Below are 23,112 nucleotides of genomic sequence, written 5' to 3' on the forward strand. Positions count from 1 at the left end.
GAAATGGAAATAAAATCAGTATTTATTAGCATTACAGCAAAATCTATCAGTTACTTATGACTCATTACTACATCATCTGGTTGAACTAACAGACTTTTATGAGATTGCAGGGTTGTCTTACTTTTAAACAGGGTTTAATTGGAAGCCTGAAATCAGTGGTTGAAATTCTGTCTGCATTCAAATAGAAATGGTGTTTCGGGACCAGATTTTATTAATCAATTTTTTTTTCCCACCTCCCCTGACGGCATTGGTTCAAATCGTCCCAATAATATGTCCATGTGACTCCTCAAGTCTGAGTGAGTGCTAGTAGGCCATTTGAATGCTAACAATCGCATCGCAATTTAGCTTTGCTCTTCTACAATGTACACACTTGCACTTTGCAACAGGGATCAGTGCATATTGTGCTTAGGATAGCTTTTTCTCTTCTAGGGAAATCATAAAAGTGTTATATAAAAACGTGCTTTTGATTTATAATATAAATAGCACAATTACCCTTGAGTAAGAATCTTGGCTGTTTTCATCCTCATATGGCCTCACCCCGCGTCACCCCCCTACCCTGATTCCAGAGGCACTGAGATCTTTTACATGAATGCAGACATAAAATACTGCAGGTACTGAAAATCTGAAATAAAAATGGAAAATGCTGGAGATACTCAGCAGATCAGGCAGCAACTGTGGAGAGAGAAACAGTCTTTTGATGAAAAGTCAGCGATCTGAAAAGTTAACTCTTGTTGTGGTGTTAAGAAACTTTTGAGGAGGTTAAAAAGACAACAGGGTGGCCTTCTGGTCATATCATTCAGGGCACTTTCTCCTTTTCTAGAACCCAGTATCCCGAAGAGAGGCACAACTAAACATCACAGAAGATTTCACGTGTTTGGAAGGCCAGCATGAACTGCCTGCAGAGCTGCAGGAATGGCCACAGAAACTGATCGGTGGGAAACATGTTACATTCCAGCCTGAGCGACAAAATGAAAAGGTTAGCCTTAGGTTTCCAGGTTATTGTTCTAAATTTGTTGTAGCAAGCAGCAATGCTGAGTATTTCCAGCATTTTCTGTTCCTATTTCTTTTACATACATGTCTGATTGAGGGGAATTAAAGGCTATAATACTTATATTTCTAGAAATAATCAAGTTGTGAATGGAACACGTGGCCAAAGTCTAGGTGGAGGCATGGCAGCTTTATCTGAAAAGTAACTAATCAGAGTTGAATAAAATGAAATTTAGTATTGATGCCTTGGAGAAAAAAAATCAGTTTTGTGAATTCTTGCATTTAGCTATTCATCTTCTATGGTAAACTAAAAAGAAGTTAAATAGGTCTTTAACTGTACAGATTGTATATGGACTTTCAAGGAAAGGTATTGATATATTTTCTTGTGTTTTATTATTGGCGTCCACTTATGACTTAATTTTGCGAACTTCTGTGACGTTCTCTAATTCATTATAACACACTAAACTGTGACCTTCCTCATATCTTTCTATTCTACAAACTGTTCTCCAAAGCGGAGTCCAACATACAGTTTTCTCATATAATTATAAGCCACATTAAAATTCCACAGCCTAAGCAATAATTTAAGTAATTATGGCCAAAGATGTTTTCTTATCAGTTGGAAACTTAATATCTATTACACCACTGCAGATTGAGATGCTGGTTTACTATACTGATTCGATTGCAGCATCCAAGTTCCTTTGTTAATTATGTGGTGATCAGAATCTTGAGGGGGTGGTGTTGTGGGGTTAAAAAGATAACAGGGCGGCTTTCTAGTCATTCAGGGCACTTTCTCCTTTTCCAGAACCCAGTATCCCGAAGAGAGGCACAAATAAACATCGCAGAAGATTTCACATGTTTGGAAGGCCAGCATGACCTGCCTGCAGAGCTGCAGGAACAGTCACAGAAATTGATGGCTGGGAAATCTGCTACTCTCCAGCCTGAGCTACAACATGTAAGGGTTAGTCCTGGGTTTGCAGGTTAATGTTCTAAATTGTATTGTAGCAAGCAGCAATGCAGAATCTATCTAAATATGAGATTTCAAATCAATGTAACAGGTGTAAAATACTACTTATTTAAAACTATTTGCAGCTTTCACATTCATTCCTAGTATAAAACTGAATCTAAGGCTAATTTTTCATCTTTACTAGTTTATTTTTCTTCGCTGTTCTAATAAGAAACCTTACAGCATCCCAAACTTAATGCCTCAAATTTTGAGAGGGTATGTGATTCCCTGTGCCTTCTTCCAGTGTCACTTTAAGGGATGATGAAAATGTTGTAACCATGGTTCCCTGGCTTATATACCTCTGATGTAACCATCTGGCATGAAGTTAGTGCAACATATTCAGTTTTTGTTCTGTTTTTTTCCTTCCAGTATGTTCTTTGTGTCTTCGATTGTGAAAATAGACATAAAATATTTGCTTAAGGTCTCTGCCATTTCTGTTATTCCCTATTGTAATTGCTTATGTCTCTGTCTCTAAGGAATCCACATTTACTTTCAAAAATGTCTTTTTACATACTTGTAAGCGCTCTTACAACCTGTTTTATATATTTCTTGCTATTTACTCTCAAAATTGATCACTTTCTTGGTAATTCTTTGTTGATTTCTTTAAAACACTCACGATCCTTAGTCTTGCCGCTCCTTGACAACATTGTAAACTTCTTTAATCTAATACTATCCTTAACTTCTCTGGTTAGCCATGGCTGTAGCACTTTTTGTTTCTCAAGGGAAAATATATTAATTGAGAATTGTTTAAATGTTTGCCAGTGCATGTCTATCATCATATCTTTTAGCCTAATTTTGCAATCTACCTCAGTCAACTCATACCTCTGAAATTGACTTTGTTTAAGCTTAAGGCTCTAGTTTTGGACTTACCATCCATCACTCTCAAACTTAATTTGAAATTCTTCATATTATGATCCCCAGAGGATTCTTTCTGTCTCATTGCGCAATACAACATCTAAAATAGCCTATTCCCTAGTTGGTCCTTCAACGTAATATTCTAGGAAACATTCCCTGAAATTGTCCACCAAACTGCTTTGCCAATTTGGTTCACCCAGTCGATATGATGATTAAAGTTTCCCATGATTATTGCATTACTCTTGTTACATGATCCTCTGATTTCCTGATTTTAGACTGTGTCAATACTATGATCACTGTTAAAAGTTCTATGAACTACTCCCATAAGTGTTTTTCTGCCCATTGTTCTTTTGCAGCTACATTCTTGTAATTCTACATGCTGATTTTCTGGGCTATGATTCTTTCTCCCTATTTTTTTCATCCTATAGGGCTACTTCTACTCCTTTTCCATTTTGTCTATCATTTCTAAGTAATATAAAAATACTTTGGTGTGATCAAAATGAATAACTGAATCATCAAAAACTTCTTTTTAAGTATGATGTATGGATACTGTTTCTATTTTGATTATAGAAACAGCCTACTCAGGCCAAATCTAGCAGTACAACATATCAATCATTTCCTTTTTTTTCCCCTACGCCACAGAATTCTGAACTCAGGACAAGTTTTCTATAATTATGTATAGCTCAATTCTTTGCATGCTAACTATAATTTATTCACTGCCATGCTTGATCTGAAGCAGTTATGTTTTACAGTTTTGGTGTTTAAAAAGTGTTGATTTGTTTTAAATTAACAGACCATTTCATGAATTTAAAAAAAACTAATCCTGTCACAACTTGATTGAAGCCTAAAAGTCCTGGCTAAGTCCTGACAATAGGCCATCTATTGTACTAAAATACTTTAAATTAGCCAGTAATTTGAATTACGCAATTAAGCAAAATGGGAATTTGATTTTAAAAAAAGCAATTAAAATAATTGGAAAATAAACAGAATTAAATGTGTGTATCCCAGTAAAAATTTGAAAATTATATGTGAATAAATAAAATTTGCATGACTTTCTGACCCCTTGTGACTTATGTTATTGATTGAGTTCCTCACTGTGGACTCTGATCTAATTCTTTATGTATATAAATTGTTATTTTAGCCCTGTGGTCGACTTTATCGTGAGCCCTACCTTCCTGGTTCCTGTATAGGATTCAGTACTGACTATAAGGCAGCACTCATCCTGCGGCCTGGTGTGGACCAGGAAGAGAGTAAGAAACGGGTAAGCCCTCTACACTTTGAAATGAGTTGAACAAAATTTTGGGGTGATGACCCACAGATATTTTTGATCCATCTCATGCATAAATATGACCTCTATGAATGGAAAAAAGGCAGGTTACTTTTACCATTGGAAGGGTGGATGAAAGGGAAGCAAAAAAATCCCAATACCTCCATTGGGTCACTCGTAAGCTTCCTAATAGCTTGCACCGTGTTGAATTGATTGTGGCAGGTGTATGACCTGAACAAAATTGCAACTAACAGACCCAGTAAAACTGGAGAAAAATTTAGTGTTGGGTATTTAGATTGTTATTGTAATTGTGTAGGATGTAGTCTCTTGAAGTTTGCTTTTCTCATTTGGTATGATTGTATACATGGGTCCAAATCTGCCGAGAAGTGGCAATCACTGTCAGATTGCCATGCCGCTCCTACTTGCTTATCTTGCATTGGAGCTCCATGTTTTTCACCTGGACTTTTGAACTGGGCCTCCTCAGAAACATGGAGCACAGAGTCCTCCTTTTGTAGTGCAGGAGCGTTGGGGGAAGCCAAGCCAAGCCGAGCCCCCTTTTTATAGCACCAAATGCCTTATACCAGTAAGTTTAAAATGTTCAAAATCCATTTTGACAAGCTACAAAGAGAAGTTGTGTGTAAGGTAAATAGGTGAGGAAATAGGGTGGGTCAGTGAGGTGTTGGGGGTGGGGTCCAGAGAGAATATTCGGAGGCTTCGGGGTGTAGTCAGGTTGAGGAGGTGGTTATGGGGGTGGGGGGGGGGTAGTAGTTGGTTAGTCGGCGGGGGTATAGTCAGCAGGGATAGTCGGGAGGATGGGGGGGTGGTCTGGGGAGGGATAGTCGGGTGGTCTGGAGAGGGATAGTCGGGTGGTCTGGGGAGGGATAGTCGGGTGGCCTTGTGGGGGTGGCCATGTGGTTGGGGGGGATATCGGGGTGGCCATGTGGTTTTGGGGGGGGGGGATATCGGGGTGGCCATGTGGTGCGTGGGTGTAGTCGGGGTGGCCATGTGGTGCGGGGGGAGGTGGGCGGGGGGATATCGGGGTGGCCATGTGGTGCGGGGGCGTAGTTGGGGTGGCCAAGTGGTTGGGTTGGGGGTGGTAGTCGGGGTGGCCATGTGGTGGAGGGGTAGTCGGGGTGACCATGTGGTGGGGGGTTAGTCGGGCTGGCCATGTGGGAAGGGGGAATAGTCGGGGTTGTCATGTGGTGGGGGGGATAGTCGGGTGGTTGGGGCAGGGTGGGTGGAGCAGGGTTCAGTGGGGTATCAGGTGGTCAGCAGTGTAGTTACCCAGGAGTTAGAACTGGTTTTAATCCTTCTAACTTTCTAATTCTAATCTTTTTAACTATTCTGCTAAGTAAGTCAGAACCGCCCAAAGTCTCTGACTTTAACTCAGAGTTTCAGGAGGTTCCAAATGTAGGTTATTTCCCATCTGAAGTCCAAACTTCCCCAGGCAATTTCCACGTAGTCAGTGTGTGGGGACTTCCAGCGGGTCCCCCAGTGCATTTTGGGGGATACCTCCAGGGTACGACCACCCAGATATCGGAAGCTCTGGAAAAACGTGTAAGTGCTCAATTGGCAGCTGAGAGACTAACCAATAAGTAGCTAAGCAGAAATGGTCCCTGTTTCAGTTTGTGCTGAGTTAGTTCACCTGAGATTAGATGGTGGTACTAAACTAAATTTGGTCACAGCAATCCTGGGATCAGAGAAAGGTCAAGAGTTCCAGTTCCTAATTGTATCCAGTGTCTCTAGCTGAGAATGCATGTGTAGAGAACCAGCTTTTTTTAATCATTCATGGGATGTAGCATCCCTGGAAAGGCCATCTCTCATTCAGAAGATGGCAGTAAACTGCTGCAGTCCATGTCACAGGGAGGTGGTGGCATTGTCACTGGACTAGTATTCCAGAGATCCCGGATAATCCTCTGGGGACCCGGGTTTGAATCCCACCACAGCAGATGGTGAAATCTGGAATTAAAAGTCTGATGATGACCACAAAATCATTGCCAAACAATTGGGCAATAAATGTTGGCCTAGCCAGCAATGCCCACATCCCATGAATGAATTTTTAAAAAAGAGGGAGGGGGTTTCAGGATTTTGACCCAGCAACAGTGAAGGGACTGTGATTTAATTCCAGGTCAAGATGGAGTGGGACTTGGAAGTGATTGTGTTCCATGCATCTCCCATCTTTGCCCTTCTAGGTGGCAGAGATTGTGGGTTTGGAAGGTGCTGGAGGAGGCTTGGTGAGTTGCTCTGGTGTATCTTGTAGATTGGGCTGGCCAAACTGCATGCGGCTCTTCAACGCATAGAGTGCAGCCCTTCCTTTGTGCTGCGAAACTGGTTCATCGCGCTTTGGGGGGAGACAGGATTGAATCAGGGAGCAGGCAACAGCACTGGGAGGAGGGAAGGAAGAGCCAGAGAAAATGGCCACTGAGGTAACATGAGATAATCATTAACTACAATAAACTATGTAGCAAAATAGTTATTTCAGTATTGCTCTAGCTGAATTGAGATTTTTCTGTTTTTATTGCCCTGACAATATCAGAGGGAGACACTCCATTTTTATTGTAACTTTTCAGAGGACCATTTTGAATCAAACACTTGTGTGTGCTTTCACTGCTGCTTGTTTCAGATTTAATATCAATCAAAAAATTCCCGATTCAGTCAAAGAAATGGCTCATTGCAAGATGGTTTTTCAAAAAGTGCGTGGCAAAGAGAAGTTACCCATGTATCTTTTAAAAGTTTTTTCAAAAGATATATTTTGAGGTTCTCTTGAGTTTGCAGGGCTCACTTCATGAGCCGTGAAACATTTGGGGATTGTGTAGCGAGTCCAAACAGAAACGACCAAAACAACATCCTTTGTTGGTAAATATGTCTCTACAAGTTTTTCCAGTAAATGAAACCCACCATCCTGGTCAGATCAATCTGGCAGTAGAATCTCCCATTCCATACGATCATGAATTAAAATATGAATTGTTATAATGACATTGAATTCTATTCGACAGTACACAGGTGCAGTCACTGAAGTTAAACATATGTAAAGTGCTGCTGCGTGACTCATGCGGCCCTACATTGGACCAGCGAGAAACTACAAAAGAAATCTTGCGGCAGTGCTGGAATGAATCATTGATCTTCTTAACTCCCCGTCTATTTACCGATTCATTCCAGAACTGTCGCGAGATTTCTTCTGTAGTTTCCCCACGTAGGGCCGCATGGCCATGTTCTTCTGCTCCCTAACCCACTCACTCGCTGCTGACTCTCCAACTTGCGGCTTCTGTCTGGAAAGGGAGGAAGTAGTTTAATACAGAACAAGAATCTACTTTATTGGGATACAGGTACTCTGATTCAAATTTGTGGTTCAGTAGGTGGTTACATCATTTGTAAGTAAAATGAATGTTTTTTAAACCTCTTGATTGATTTTCCACATTGGAAGATCAAGACTGCAGAAATCAGTTAAACAGTAAGTGCTAGCTCTGATGTGTGTCAGTGGAGCAGAGTTATTTTTGCCACAATCTACATAGTGTGTGAAGGAAGCCTGAAAGTTAGGAGGAGAAAGTTGTGCCAAGGAAACCTGGAAGGTTAGAGAGGAAAAAATTGAATATTTAAATATTAACCCTGTACAGCCCTGACAACATATTAGCTGGATTTTCAAAGACTCAGCCAGGATGGAGACCCACAAAGCCTCTATGGGCAGTAATTAGCCTGTGTAAAGTTTGTTCATGTCTTGTGGCTCTTGAACAACTGAAGATTATCATATGCAGCTCTTAGGTTCAGTAAATTTGATTACCCCTGTTGTAGATGGTACACACTGCTGCCACCTTACGCTAGTGGTGGAAGGAATGAATATTTAAGGTGGTGGATAGAATGCCAATCAAGCAGGCTGCTTTGTCCTGGATGGTGTAGAGTTTCTTGAGTATTGTTGGAGCTGCACTGATCCAGGAAAGTGAGAGAGTATTCCATCATAATCCTGATTTGTGCCTTATAGATGGTGAAAGCCTTTGGGGGGTCAGGAGGTGAGTTACTCTTCACAGAATTCCCAGCCTCGGACCTCCTCTTGTAGCCACAGTAATTTTTATGGCTGGTCCAGTTCTGTTTCTGGTCAAAGTTAGCCCCTAGGATGTTGATGTGAGGACTCAGCTCTGCTGAAAATAGGCTTGGCTGTAATATCTTCATGTGGTCAAATAATCTGTTGGATTGCCAAATGAAACAACTCCCAGGAAAGGAAACCAGGTTACAAGCTGACTATACTGTCCTGTATTAGCATCTGAGATACCAACATATGTTTAAATAAAAATGCAAGCCACCTCAGTGCAGTAGATGCTTTCTATTAATGAAAATGGTTCAAGAATCTGTTTAATATGGTGCCACATTATGCTTTCAAAGGACAATAATTTTCATCAGGTCTGGTTGTCTCTCAACCAAGCTTCTTTTACTTTGCAGATAATTAGACTGCTGGAAAATACTAAAATAATGCAGATATATTTCTGGATTGATCTCTTTCCCAGCGTGGTAACCAGTATTTGATGTACCGTCGCCTCTTCATGGACATTGAACGAGAGCAGGTGAAAGAACATCGACGCCAGCAGGAGCATGAGAAGAGGATAGCAAAGTGAGTGATACATTTAGTTGAGGCAGTGCTGAAGCTCAAACTCAAACTGCTCGTCATTGTGGCAATCATCAGTAGAATTTGCTTCAGAACATTTAGCTCATAAAATTATTTAATATCACTTGTCCACAAATGAGCAAAACCTTTGACATTTAAACTCTAGTAGAAGACTATTTATGTTATTGAATTTGTCATAATCCCATAAATCATAGAATGATACAGCACTGAAAGGGGCCATTGAGCTGGTAACAATTTTTTAGGAAAACAGTCCAATTAGTCCCATTCCCCTGTTCTCTGGCTGCAATTTGTTTTTACTTCAAATATTCATCCAGTTACCCTTTGAAGCTACTATTGAATCTGTATCCACCACCCTATCAGGCAGTGCAAATCACCTTGAATCTGTGCCCTCTGATTCTTTATTGTTCAGCCACTGGAAACAGTTTTTCTTTGTTTACTATATCAATGCTTCATGATTGTAAATACCTCTATCAAGTCTCCTCTTAGCCTGCTCTGCTCTAAGGAGAACAGCCCCTTGAACTAGTTGCAAACATTTTTGGCAATCATACAATGAGTCAAAAGACTTGCATTTATAAAGCATTTTATTACATCGTTGATGTCTCACCAAGTTCTTCACTCAGTGAACAACTTTGGAAAACCAAAAAATGACAATGGTTTGTGCTGTGCTTGTAAATAACATGAATTTCACATTGGCTCAGGCTTATTCATATGCCCACACCAACCTTTAGCCTTTATCTCAATTCAGTATCCATGTTTCTTTAAAAATGAATATGTTGCTCAGAATTAAGGAGGAGAAGGAGAAACTAAGAGAAGCAGAAGAGAAAAAGATGCTTGAGATAACTCATCAGAGAGAGCTAGTGGCTGAAAGTGGAAGGATTGCTCAGTTGAAGGAGGAGGAGAAACAGAAGAGAGCAGAAAAAGTCAAAGCCCAACAAAACAGAGAGAGTACCAGGTATGCTGAGAATTCTGGCTTTCACAGGACATAGGGTGTTTTATAGTTATGCAGAAAAGTGAAGGAAATAAACCATGTGATCAAATTAATCTTTGTTTCTTTGTGGAAGTGCAAGATATATGTACATAGTTTGAAGTAAATATTTCTGGTAATACCTTGCAGAGTCATCTTACTGGAGAACTGATTTTGGAGGTATCAGTTTAATAACAAAGTCACAATACAACAGGAGGATTAATCAGATTTTCCTGAAGTCTGTGAATGCACTGTTATTGATTTCTCTTTATACATTTTGGGGGAGACCGGCAGAGTGGTAATGTAACTGGTCTAGTAATCCAGAAGCCCAGGCAAATGCTCTGGGGACATGGGTTCAAACCCCATCATGGCAGCTGGTAGAACTTAAATTCAGTTAATAAATCTGGAATATAAAGCTACTCTCAGTAATGGTGACCATGAAACTATTGACATTAAAAAAACCCATCTGGTTCACTAATAACCTTTAGGGAAGGAAATCTCTCGTCCTTACCTGGTCTGGCCTACATGTGACTCCAGACCCAGAACAAGGTGGTAACTGCCCTCTGAAACCACTAAGTTCAAGGCCAATTAGGGATGGACAACAAATGCTGGCCTTGCCAGTGACACCTACATCCCACGAATGAATAAAAATACTGTAGTAATGGTTCTCTTAGCTTTTTGCTATTAAGTGAGGAAGTGCATGTCAATTTGGATGCCATGACCACTGAACTGTTGAATTTAGACTGACCATAATGCAATGGCTAGTTTACAATAAAAGTAATTGTAATAAATTCCAGTGACTATTACTGATAAATTTAATTGATAAGCTGTATGGAAAGAAATCTGGGACTACATATTGCTATTTTAGAAGTGGGAAGTTGATATGGAATAGTACATAATTAGAATTAGAATTTTTACTTGGTAGAAGAACAAGAATGAAATTATTGATAAGATAAAGTATGGAAATTGTACCATCTATGGAAAAATAATTTTAAGTGACGAGAGTAGAAGCTCATTAAATTTCATCTAATAATATGGAGTTGTATTAGGTAAGGCAGAAACGAGTGGATTGTCTTGTAGAAGGGGGGTAACAAAAGGTTATGTGAGTGTTGGAACAGAAATTTGGGATTCAAAAGCCTGTAGCCTGCATGTCAAGCTCAGAACTATAGCACTTGAATCCTCCAACACAACACGCTAGCTTTAATGTTATAGCTGGGTACTTAGAAAACTCAAGGTTATTGAGAAGAGTCAATATGATTTTGTGAAATAGAAATAAAGTTTAATCAATTTATTGGAGTTCCCTGAAGGAGTAACATGTGCTGTGGATAAAGGGGAGCCTGTAGATGTACTATACTTGGATTCCAGAAAGCATTTGAGAAGGTACCACATCAAAGGTTATTGCAGAAAATAAAAGCATATGGTATAGGGAGTAACATTAGCATGGATAGAGGATTGGCTGGCTGACAGAAAACAGAGTTTGCATAAATGGGTCTTTTTCTGATTGGCAGGATGTGACGAATGGAGTCCCACAGGTTCTGTGCATTTGTGCATTTTTACAATTTATATCAATGGCTTAGATGAGGGGAGCGAAGGCATGGTAGCTAAATTTACAGATGACACAAAGATAAGAAAGTGGGTTGAGAAGAGAACATAAGGAGGTTGCAGATAGATAGGTTGAATGAGTGGGAAGAAATTTGGCAAATGGAGTATAATGTACGAAAATGTTAAATTGCTCACTTTGGCAGGAAGAATGAAAAAGCAGAGTATTGCTTCAATGGAGAATGACTGCAGAATTGCAAGGTGCAGAGGGATCTAAGTGTTCTTGTGCATGAGTCACAAAAAGTATGTAGGTACAACAAGTAATTAAGAAGGCTAATGGAATGCTTTATTACGAGAGGAATTGAACGTAAAAGTAAGGGCGTTGTGCTTCAGTTATACAGGGCATTGACAAGACCACACCTCGAATACTGTGTGCAGTTTTGGTCTCCTTATTTAAGGATGTAAATGCATTTGAGGCAGTTCAGAGAAGGTTTACTAGATTGATACCTGGAATGAGTGCGTTGTCTTATGAGGAGAGGTTGGACAGACTGTGCTTGTTTCCACTGGAGTTTAGAAGAGTGCCGGGTGACTTGACTGAAGTATATAAGATTCTGAATAGTCTTGACAAGGTGGATGTGGAAATAATGTTTCCTATTGTGCCTGAGTCCACAATTTAGGGGCACTATTTTAAAATTAGAGGTCACCCTTTTAGGACAGAGATGAGAAATTTTTCCTGAGGGTCTTGCAACTTTGGAACACTGTCTCAAAGTGGTGAAGGCGGAGTCATTGAATATTTTTAAGGCAGAGGTAGATCGATTCTTGTTAGGCAAGGGAATCAAAGGTTATCGGGGGTAGATGGGAATGTGGAATTCAATACACAAACAGATCAGCCGTGATATAATTGAATGGTAGAGCAGGCTCGAGGGGCCAAATGACTACTTCTCCTGTTTCATATGACCGTATCATTTTCGTGTAAGTACTGCTGTTAACTCTATGTTTAATTTCTGTATAATTAAATCTGTTACATCTAACATTAAATGTTGTGATTTGTGGAATCAGTTATAAGTAAGAAAATATATATTTGTCCCTCCTCTCACTGTGTTTTCAACAGGTTCTTGAAAGTTGGGCTAATGGGCTTTACCTTAGGTAATTTTAGACCTGTTGAATTAAAATTGATCTTGTGTAACAGTTGGTGAGAATTAGCCTGATATTTTATTTGTTTATCAGGAATTCACTGAACTAGTGGCAAAATGTTCTACTATGCACTTTTAATTGTGATGTTTCATGCTATTAATTTATGTTTCCTGCAGTTTTTAAGATTATGAAATGCTACCGCCCCAATGCATAATGTAGTTGGGTGGGATGGGATGGTCTGTATGAGAGGCTTCAGCTAATGGGAGTTGGTTAAAATTCTATTCAAGTAAAAAATTAATCCCAACAATTTATTTGGTATCTTCTCATTTTATATGGCTGGAAAAAAAATGGAAAAGACAAGCTCAGCAACAGTCCTGTCAACATCTGAAAATAGAAGGAATCAGGACTGACCCTTCAGAATATTCACCCAAGCATTTACTAAGTATTTTATCAGTTTAAATGCTGGTGGGTCTGGAATATAATTCAAGTGTTTTCCGTGTTATACACAGCTTTCTCTTTCTCTTTTGCATCAACAAGGAGAGGCTGAGCAAGTGATCAGATTGAAAACTCCAGATTCCAGCCAAAACTGATCAATACAATTATAAATAGATTAATTTTAGGCGAGTTGAAATTGAGCGATGTATCTTTATGATCACTGACAACAGATTATACTTTTGGCTGAGTTTATCAAGCTGCTTCTACTCAGCTTCCTTGTCATCTTCAATGTATTGCAGATATATAGAAGCCTTAAGAGCACAGATGATGGAGAAGATTAAATTGCAAAACACAGATCTACCTCCAATCTGTTGTTGTGGAACCGATTTCTGGGACTCCCATCCAGACAAGTGTGCAAACAACTGTGTCTTCTATAAAAACCCGAAAGGTACACAAACTGGATAATAATGCCTATTAGAACAATTTTTGTTTCTTCTAAATACTTACTGTAGAACAGCGGATACTTGTGAGGGATCTTAAAAGTTATCTGACCAAAGGTTGAGTGACAGATGGATGTTGAACCCTGCACAAAATGTAAAAAAATTGGAATTTACCTACATAGGAATTAGGAGCAGGTGTAGGCCATTCAGTCCCTTGAGTCTGCTCTGCCATTTGATAAGATCATGGCTAATAGTATCAGATGAATTTCCCACTCGCTTTTTCTTAACAGTTGCCAAGTTAATTTGGAGTCTACCTTTTCAAGGTTTAATAAGGAGCCTAAGTTGCATCTTTGGACCTTTCCATATACACTAACCCATATTATATCGATAATTAACCTAGCCAACTCAATCACAAGACAATATTATGCACTGAGTGAACTGTAAGTTAACTCTTTACCAGAGTCACAAAAGACAAAATTGCATACAGCTGCATTTTACTAGCACTACTTGAATTAACATCAGTTATGATGAAATACCAGCAAAAAACCAAGCATTAATGATCATAGGAAAATATTTGAATATTTAAAGTCAACTACAAGAAATTCAGTTGCTGTTGACACAGTGTACACTTCATTACAGCAATAACTGAGTTTTGCTTAACACTATTGTATCATTCAATGGTCAAGATTATAGTATGGTTTAGCAAGATTAGTTTTAGTCTTTTTTTAAACATATTTGTCAGGTTCCAGCCTTGAGGCAATTCAGTTTATGACCTGAGAGGAAGGTACGCAACTTCTACAGTAGTAAGTTGATTGCTGTCACGTTCCAGGCTCGTGTCTAGAGACTTAACAGTTGACTATTATTATCATCCTTTGTCTTCTCTTCCTGGGTTTAGCAATTAGTTTTCTACTACCAAACGGCACTGGTCTACTTTCAGAAGCTTAAGCTATTAATATAGAGTTGCAATAAACTACGCCATTTGAAAAGATAATCCTTTCTGAAGCTTCTAATTTTCACTATTAAACTGTCCCTTAGCTTTTGGAGAGCTTAAAATTGTGGTAATTTCTGAATTTTTTGTGCATATTATGAGGTATGAGTGCTAACTTGGAAATTTGGTGCAGGTGGCAATCTCTCTGGTAAGTTATTCTAAGGCTATAATTTAGATTGGCAGTCCGACTTCAACTTAGAACTTTAAAACTGCAAACTAGTTAAGGAGCCTAAGTAACAGAAACTGTCTAGCTGTGACAGTAATCCGTCAATCAACTGAAAGTGAATAGGTGTTAATCACTAGCAAGAAGCTGACTTAACAGTTGTAACTTGGTTGTAACTCATTATTTCTATAAAAGTAGACAGGTTTTGCTATCACACAGAATATGGCGAGGCCTGTGTGAGACGAAGTGAGAGTGCTAACTTTCGATAAAAGCAAAATACAGCGGATACTGGAAATATGAAATAAAATCAGAAAATGCTAACTTGGGAATTTAGTGCATTTGGGGTATGGAGGTGCTGTTTTCAGCTTCCAGAAGCTGGTGAGTGTTAAAGGCATTAATTAGATGAACAGGTAGATGATTGCTTGATGAGTTTTTAGGATTTTGTCCCTCTAAACGCTGACGGTACTGGGAAATATAAACCTGAAACCCAATTAGTTAAACTAAATAAAATAAAGATGGCAGAGCAGGTTACGTGTTGCAGCTATAGCATGTTGGCACTGGTGGACACCAGCGTGATCTGCAGTAATTGTCTACAGCTTGAGGAATTTTGGTTCAGAGTTGATGAGCTTGAGTCTGAACTTTGGACACTACGATGCATCAGGGAGAGGGAAAGTTTGTTCCAGGAGGCAGTCAAGCCCCTTAAGCTAGGTACTTCTAATTTGATCTGTAGTGAGTGACAGAAAGGAGTGACTATGAGTGAAGCAGTTATGGGGATCCAGAAGGTAGCAATGGAGGAGCCTCAGTCCCTACAATTGTCCGACTTGTTCGAGGCTCTTGCAACTTTTGTGGATGAGAGCAGGGACTGAAGATGAGCATACTGACCACTTGAGAGCAGGGAGCCATTCAAATGGGAGGAGTAAAAAGGAATGTCATTATAGTAGGGGACAGTATAGGTACATGGATAGATACTGTTCTCTGCAGCCAAGTGCATGAGTCTAGAAGACTGTCTTGCCTGCCCAGTGCCAGGGTATGGGACATCTCCTCAGGATTGGAGAGTAACTTGGAGTGGGAGGGGAAGGATCCAGTTGTCATGGTCCACACTGGTACCAAAGACATAGGTAGGACCAAGAAAGAGGTTCTGCTGAGGGCGAATGAGCATAGGGACTAAACTAAAAAGTAACTCCACAAACGTAATAATCTTTGGATTACTACCTGAGCCATGAGCAAATTGGCATAGGTTAAAGGAGATCAGAGAGTTGAATGCGTGGCTCAAAGATTGGTGTCGGAGAAATAGGTTTCAATTCATGCGGCACTGGCAGCAGTACAAGGGAAAGAGGGAGCTATACTGTTGGGATGGCCTGCATATGAACCATGCTGAGACCAATATCCTGGTGAATTGTATATCATAGGCTGTAGAGAAGGTTTTAAACTAAATTGTGGAGGGTTCAAGAGAAAGGACAAGGCAGTAGTGCAGTGTAATGGTAACCAGAGTGAGACAGGAAGGGACAGAGTGTACAAATATAAGAGTGCACCAGTAAAAAAGATGGTAAAAATACAGGATTAAAGGTTCTTTATCTGAAAGCATGCAACATTTATAACAGATGAATTAATGGAACAAATAGAAATAAATGAGTATGGTATGGTAGCCATTACAGAGTCATGGTTGCAAAGTGACCACAGTTGTGACATGAATATTCAAGAGTTTTTGATGTTTTGGAAAGACAGGAAGAAAGAAAAAGGTAGTAGGGTGGCCCTGTTAATAAACGATGAGATCAGTACATTGGTAAAAAATGATCTTGGCAGTTTGGAGGATCAAAACATAGAATTGTTTTGGGTGGAGATGAGAAATGTCAAAGAAAAGAAGACCCTGGTAGGAGTGGTTTATAGGCCCCTGACAATAGTGACACTGCAGGACAGAGTATACATTGAGAAATAAGGGGGCTTGTAATAAAGGTACTGCAATAACCGTGGGAGATTTTAATCTTCATACAAATTGGATAAATCATATTGGCAAAAGTAGCCTGGAGGATTAGTTCATGGAATGTATTCAGGGCATTTTCTTAGAATATGTTGGAACTAACCTGGTTATGTGTAATGGGACATGATTAATTATTGACCTCATAGTAAAGAATCATCTAAGAAAGAGTGATCATAACATGATGACATTTTACATTCAGTTTGAGGGTGAGAAATTTGGGTCTAAAATTAGGGTCTTAAACTTACATAAAGGCAATTGCAAGGGTATGAAGACAGAGTTGGCTAAAGTGGAATGGGAAAATAGGTTAAAAGATAAGATGGTAGAGAAGCAGTGGCAGATATTTAAGGAGGTATTTTGTAACATTCAATAAAGATAAATTCCATTGAGAAAGAAAGATCTTACCAGAAGTATACACCACCCGTGGCTAACTAAGGAAGTTCCCCCATGGGGGGAAAATTCTCCCCAATGAAGTTGAGGATGGTATCAAATTAAAAGAGAAAATATACAATGCTGTGAAGGTTAGTGGTATCCGGAAGATTAGAAATTTTATAAATTAGCAAAGAATGGTTTAAGAGGGAGAAATTGGAGTATGAGAGTAAAATGACAGTATATAAAAACATACAGTAAAAGCTTCTACAATTATATAAAAGGAGAAAGTAACTAAAATGTTCTTCCCTAAGAAGGTGGGTCTGGGGAAACAAGAAAATGGCAGAGACTTTGAACAAGTATTTTTTTTTCACAGATACAGAAAGCATCCCAAGAATAGTAGAAAACCAAGAAGCAAAAGGGAGGGAGGAACTTAAAAGAATCATTGGGGAGAATTTTCCCCCCATGGGCAGGAGGAGTGGGGGTGGGCATAAACCCAATCGGCGCTGCCATTTTACATGGGCGGACCAATTAAGACCCACCCAGTGTGACACGCGCCCAGAAGCGCTGAGTGCTCCCTGTGCAGGCGGGGGGGAGGGGGATGTGATTCCCTGAGTCAAGGCCTGCGCTCTTTCACGCATGCGCGCGAAAGAGCGCAGAAATCTCCCTGAGGTACAGAGGTGTTTAAAAAGCTAAGTAAAGAAAAGAAAAAATTTAAAGATATGTCCCCTCGTGACAGTGTCACATGAGCTGGGACATGTCAATGAATTTTTATAAAAATTTTTATTCAACTTATAAACACTTCATGAAACCTCATCCCATGGATGAGATTCCATGAAAAATGCAAAGGCTGCCTGGGCTCTTCGCCTGCCCGCCAACCTTAAGGTTGGACAGGCAGCTCAGTTTATTGCTTTAATTAGTTTTTAAATGGTCTTAATGGGCCTTTGCCATTTCGGCGGGGCACCCACCAAACGGAAAATCTGAATGACACGCGGTGACGTGGGGAAGCACGCCCAACGTCACCCTGTGTCATTTTATGCATCGGCGAGTGGGCCCCGCCCCCGTTCACAGCCGAAAATTCTGGCCATTATCACTAGAGAAAAAGTACTAAGAAAGCTAATGGGATAAAGTTTGACAAGTCCCCTGGATATGATCGCATACATTCTAGAGTCTTAAAGGAACTGACTGCAGAGATGGTAGATGCATTGTTTGTAATCTTCCAACATTCTCCAGATTGTGGAAAGGTCCCAGCGGATTGGAAAACCACAAATGTAACACCTACTATTCAAGAAAAGAAGCAGATAGTAAGTAGGAAACTATATGCCAGTTAGTCTAACATCTGTCTTGGTAAAATGCTAGAACTCATTATCAAGGAAGTAGTAGCAGTACATTTAGAATAGCTATACAATTAGGCAGAGTCAACATGGTCTTATAAAAGGGGAATCGCATTTCTAAATTTGAGTGTTTTTTGAGGATTTAGCAAGCAGCGTGGATAAAGAGGAACCAATTTATTGGATTTTTGAACCAGTGTATTTGGATTTCAAACAGGCATTCGGTGCCACAAAAAAGGTTACTGCACAAGATTAAGAGCTCATGGTGTTGGGGGTGATATATTAGCATGATGGAAGATTGGCTAACCAACAGGAAACAGGGAGTCAGGATAAAAAGGATATATTCAGGTTCACAAACTATAATTAGTGGAGTGCTGCATGGCTCAGTGCTGAGACGTCAACTATTTATGAACTATATTAATTACTTGTACCATACAGACTGTATGGAAGCTAGATTTGTTGTTGATACAAAGATAGGTAGGAAAAGTTGTGAAGAGGGTACAAAGGACCTGAAAGAGGCTAAAGATAGGTTGTGAGTGGGCAAAAATTTGGCAGATGGAGTATAATGTGGGAAAGTGAGGTTGTCCACTTTGGCAGGAAAAATAGAAAAGCAGAATATTATTTAAATGGAGAGTATCTGCTTAATGCTTCAGTACAAAATGATCTGGGTGTCCAAAATGACATGAATCACAAAAAGTTAGCATGCAGATACAGCAAGTAATTAGGAAGGAAAATGGAATATTGTCCTTTATTGCAAGGTGGATGTAGTATAAAAGTAGAGAAATCTTGCTACAGCTGTACAGGGCATAGGTGAGACCGCACCTAGGGTCTCCTTACATAAAGAGGGATATACTTGCATTGAAAGCAGCTCAGAGAAGGTTAATTAGGGCTGATTCCTGGGATGAAGGTTGTGTCTTTAGAGGAAAGGATGAACCTACTCCTGCTCCTAAGTACTATGTTCTTATATGTCGATTTTTGATAGACAAGGGAGTCCAAGGTTATGGGGAGGGTGCAGACAGGAAAGTGAAATTGAGACCACAGTCATGATCTTATCGAATGGGGGAGCAGATTTAAGGGTTGAATGGCCTATTCCTACTCTTAAGTGCTATGTTCCTATATTTTGCGCCTATACTCATCAGAGTTTAGAAAAATGAGAGGTGATCAGAAACATATAAGGTTCTGAGGGTGTTTGATAGAGTAGATGCTGAGAGGCTGTTTCATGTCAGGGAATTTTGATCTAGGGTCAGAGTTTTTCAAAATAAAGGATCTCCCATTTAAAATGGCAATGAGGTGGAATTTCTTCTCTCAGAGGGTCGTAAGCCTTTGAAATTCTCTTCCACAAAGCAGTGGAGGCTGGGTCATTGTTAGAGCTTTGATCGACAAGGGAATTAAGGGTTATGGGGACAGTCAGGAAAGTGGAGTTCAGGTCACAATCAGGTCAGCCATGATCTTACCAAATGGCTGAAAAACCTACTCCTCCTATTTCTTATGATCTTATTCCTGAAATTCGAGGATTGATTCTTCTCTTTCTCAGAATGCTTCCAGTGTGTCTGGAGGCCCAGTATTCCTACAGGGTCTATGAGACACTTTTTTAAAATTGTGGTGACAGATATTTTCTTTTATTCATTTTATTCATTCATTCATGGGATGTAGGCCATGGGATGGTTAGGCCAGCATTTATTACCCATCCTTAATTGCCTTGAGAAGGTTGGGGTGAGCTGCCTCATTGAACTGCTGCAGTCCATGTGGTGTTGATTCACCCACAGTGCTATTAGATAGGGTGTTCCAGGATTTTGTCCCAGCGACAGTGAAGGAACCCTTCACTGATTACGGCTTTTAAAAATGCTCATAAAATATGCCATCTAGATGATCCATGATGGTGCTGGAAAAGACTGCTTATAGAGAAACTGATTATCAAAATGATCTCTTCCCTCAATGCATGATTAACAAGGTTGGCCATTATTCAGATTTGTGGAGCAATGATATTTAGTTGGTTACTGGATATATATTCTGCACAGTTTAAGCCCAGTTTCAGATATCTGAAACCAGCAAGTTTTTACAAAAGGATAGCTATATAATAAAACCAATCTCGAGGACATGTTTCACTGTATACTTGTGCCATACTTTGTCTCTCTCCACTCCCCCATCACCCCACTCACAGTGTATGTCAGAGCACTACAGTCTGTATTATCTTCATGCGATGCTTGGGACGGACAGTGTAGAAATAACTCAATGAAGAAGATCGCATCAGTGCATTTGTGTTCGGCCTGGAAATAATTCAGCTGCTCTGGGAAGCTAGATTCACTCCAGCGATTAATCATCACCAAAAAGACTTTGATCTGTGGAGATATGGTCAGAAAATGTATGCGTGTCTTTTTAATAACAAGTGGTTGATAAATTATTGGTTTTTTTTATTTAATTGTGTGAGAAATTGATTTCTTAAAAATATTTAATCATTTTTCTGAATTTTGCAATTGAAGACAAAAGGTTTGGTAAAATTGAAAATATTTCCAAAGACAATTTTAAAGAAAAACAATGGTGATTTCTAAGTTGGTTAGTTCTAGTTTTAGTAAAGGACAGCTAATTTCCAAACGCACGAATCATTATTTAACATCTTACAATTGCCTATCTCTTCGATTCACTTTTTTTTTGCTTTTATTTTCCATTCTTACTCAGTTTTATAAAAAGGGCCCCTCATGGGGAGATGTCTCGATTTGGGAATGTATCGAACTGCTAAAACCAGTTATCTCCAGATAAATTTCATCTCACAGGCCATCCCAGAGATAACACCAGCCTAATTATTTTGCCAGGGTAGGACGCAAGTAAGGGTGTTGTACTACTTTTCATATACGAAGCAGTCGTCGACATGCAGCTTGCCCTTCTCCAGGTTTATACAGACTCTTAGACTGACAGCTACGTTATAAACTTGTAAAAGAACCCTGTTCCATTGTCAGGAACAGCTAAGCTATCAATGAAGCATCCCAACTAAAATCTTCTGAGTAACCAAATCTAACATAACAAAGGGCAGATTATGCTGTCCACTGCTTTCAGTTTTTTTGTGGTGCTGTTGTTTGTTTCATTTTCTTTTGTTTTATTTATGTTGAAGTTGTTTTAATGGTAAGTCTACCAGTTATGTTACTAAAATGCCCTTTTCTTGGCGTTTAATAGTCTGACCAATACGTGGAATAATTTGAGTAAAGCGTATTTAGATTTGTGCTGCTGGTTTCATTTTATGTGCAATAACTTGTCTAAAGTGTGAATTTGTGGTTTACATATTGATGCAATTTATTGACCAATAAAATATTTTAAAAACGCCTCACCTGTATGGAGAATTATTTTCAATAAGATCGGAGCTAATGAAGTTAAGCTGTTGCATGGTCAGAAGATTGCTGCATCGATCCTGTATTTATATAGATTTTCTGTGTTTAAAAAAAGTCTTCCTGCTTTAATAGAGACATTTGCAGTGAAACAAATATGCAGAATCAGGAGACAATTTCAAAAATCAGTAGAATGAGAACAAGGACATGCAAAGTGGACAAAGCGATCATAGCACCATGGTGCAGGAGTCCATTCAAGTGAGGGGAGTGAAAAGGAATGCGGTAATGATAGCGATAAAGGACAGTACAGACAGTGGAATAGATACTGTTCTCTGCAGCTAAGATCAGGAGTTCTGAAAGTTGCTTGATTAGTGCCAGAGTTTGGGAAATCTCCTCAGGACTGGAGCCAGTTGTCGTGGTAATGTCGGAACCAACACCTTAGGTAAAATGAATAAGGTTCTTCACAGGCAGTTGGAGGAACAGGGTTCTAAATTCATAAACAGAGCTTCAAGGATAATAATCTCTGGAATTCTACCTAAGCCATCTGCAAATTGGCATAGGGTCAAGCATGGCTCTCGGACTGGTGTGGGAAGAAAGACTTTCAGTTTATATAGGGTACTGGCACCAAGACTGAAGCAGTTCCACTGGGATGGGATTCACTTAAACCAGGCAGAAATCAACATCTAACTAGAGCTGTGGATGGTGGGGCTTTAAACCAAAAGATGGGGGAGTGATGGGGAAGGTGGTCAGTTGCAGGGAGATTTCGAAAGCTAAAGTGAAAAGTCACTGACACAGCAATGTAGTGATTTGGGTAAAGACAAGCAGAGTGGGACAAGGCTCAGAGAATTTAATGCTAATAGTGTAATAGTGCATAATAGAATAAGATCCATGCAAACAATACAGGTAGTAGTTTAAATAAATAACATTTAAAGGCTGTTCACCTACACTTGATCTATCTTATTACGAACGCTTTCTGCAGAAAGCGTCCATAATAAGGTAGATCAACAAGTGTCACAAAAAGATCTAATCTAGTTTCGATCTAATCATTACCAATTTTGAGAAATAATATTCCAATATACATAACATTTCAAAATGACAGAGTGGAAAATATGGTGGGGTACTTTGACAGTGAAGGATTAACCAGCCTTTTTTTTAATGGGATGTGACCATTTCTGGCAAAGCCAGCATTTGCTGACCATCCCTAATTGTCCTTGACTGAGTGACTTGCCACATCATTGCAGAGGGCAGTTAAGAGTCAACCACATTTCTGTGGGTCTGGAGTCACATGTAGGCCAGACCAGGTAAGGACAGCAGATTTCCTTCCCTCAAGGGCACTAGTGAACCAGATGGATTTTTACAATAATGGCTCTCAATTCCAGATTAATACTTTAATTCAAATTCCACCAGATGCCACTATTACGTGACATTTCAAATTTTCATTCTCCATTCCTTCATCCATTTCTGCAGTCTCCAGCGTAATGTCCTCACTGACTTCTGTGGCCCTCTGCAGTCCCTGCCTCCATCATTATTGATGGAAAAGCTTTCCGCTGCCTAAGTCTTACTCTCTGGAAAGTCCTCCTTTAATATTTCTGCCCCTCTATCCATAAAACCTCAGAGCCCATATATTTGACCAAGTTTTAAGTCGCTTCAACACATCCTTTCTAGGCTTATATCCAGGCCTTTGTCTATTAGTGAATAAATTGTAATTACTGTTCACACCATATTGAAAA

The 23,112-nt window shown here is 39.6% G+C and overlaps 1 protein-coding gene across 3 annotated transcripts in view; it reads left to right on the forward strand.

Annotated features, from left to right (window-relative positions):
- Positions 1–21,381, forward strand: part of ccdc15 (coiled-coil domain containing 15) — a 40,071-nt gene extending 18,690 nt beyond the window's left edge. For 2 of the 3 annotated variants that reach the window (XM_078531383.1, XM_078531400.1), the window contains exons 5-11: positions 821–976; positions 1,790–1,945; positions 3,987–4,106; positions 8,609–8,712; positions 9,509–9,679; positions 13,099–13,247; positions 20,227–21,381. In XM_078531383.1, the coding sequence (XP_078387509.1) occupies positions 821–976; positions 1,790–1,945; positions 3,987–4,106; positions 8,609–8,712; positions 9,509–9,679; positions 13,099–13,247; positions 20,227–20,342 (972 nt within the window). In that variant the 3' untranslated portion in view covers positions 20,343–21,381. The remainder of the gene's footprint in view (positions 1–820; positions 977–1,789; positions 1,946–3,986; positions 4,107–8,608; positions 8,713–9,508; positions 9,680–13,098; positions 13,248–20,226) is intronic. The other variant, XM_078531391.1, reaches the window with a different exon arrangement.
- Positions 21,382–23,112: the final 1,731 nt, after the last annotated feature.

The sequence above is a fragment of the Cetorhinus maximus genome, chromosome 2 (assembly GCF_964194155.1).
Source record: "Cetorhinus maximus chromosome 2, sCetMax3.hap1.1, whole genome shotgun sequence".
Classification (NCBI taxonomy): Eukaryota; Metazoa; Chordata; class Chondrichthyes; order Lamniformes; family Cetorhinidae; genus Cetorhinus; species Cetorhinus maximus.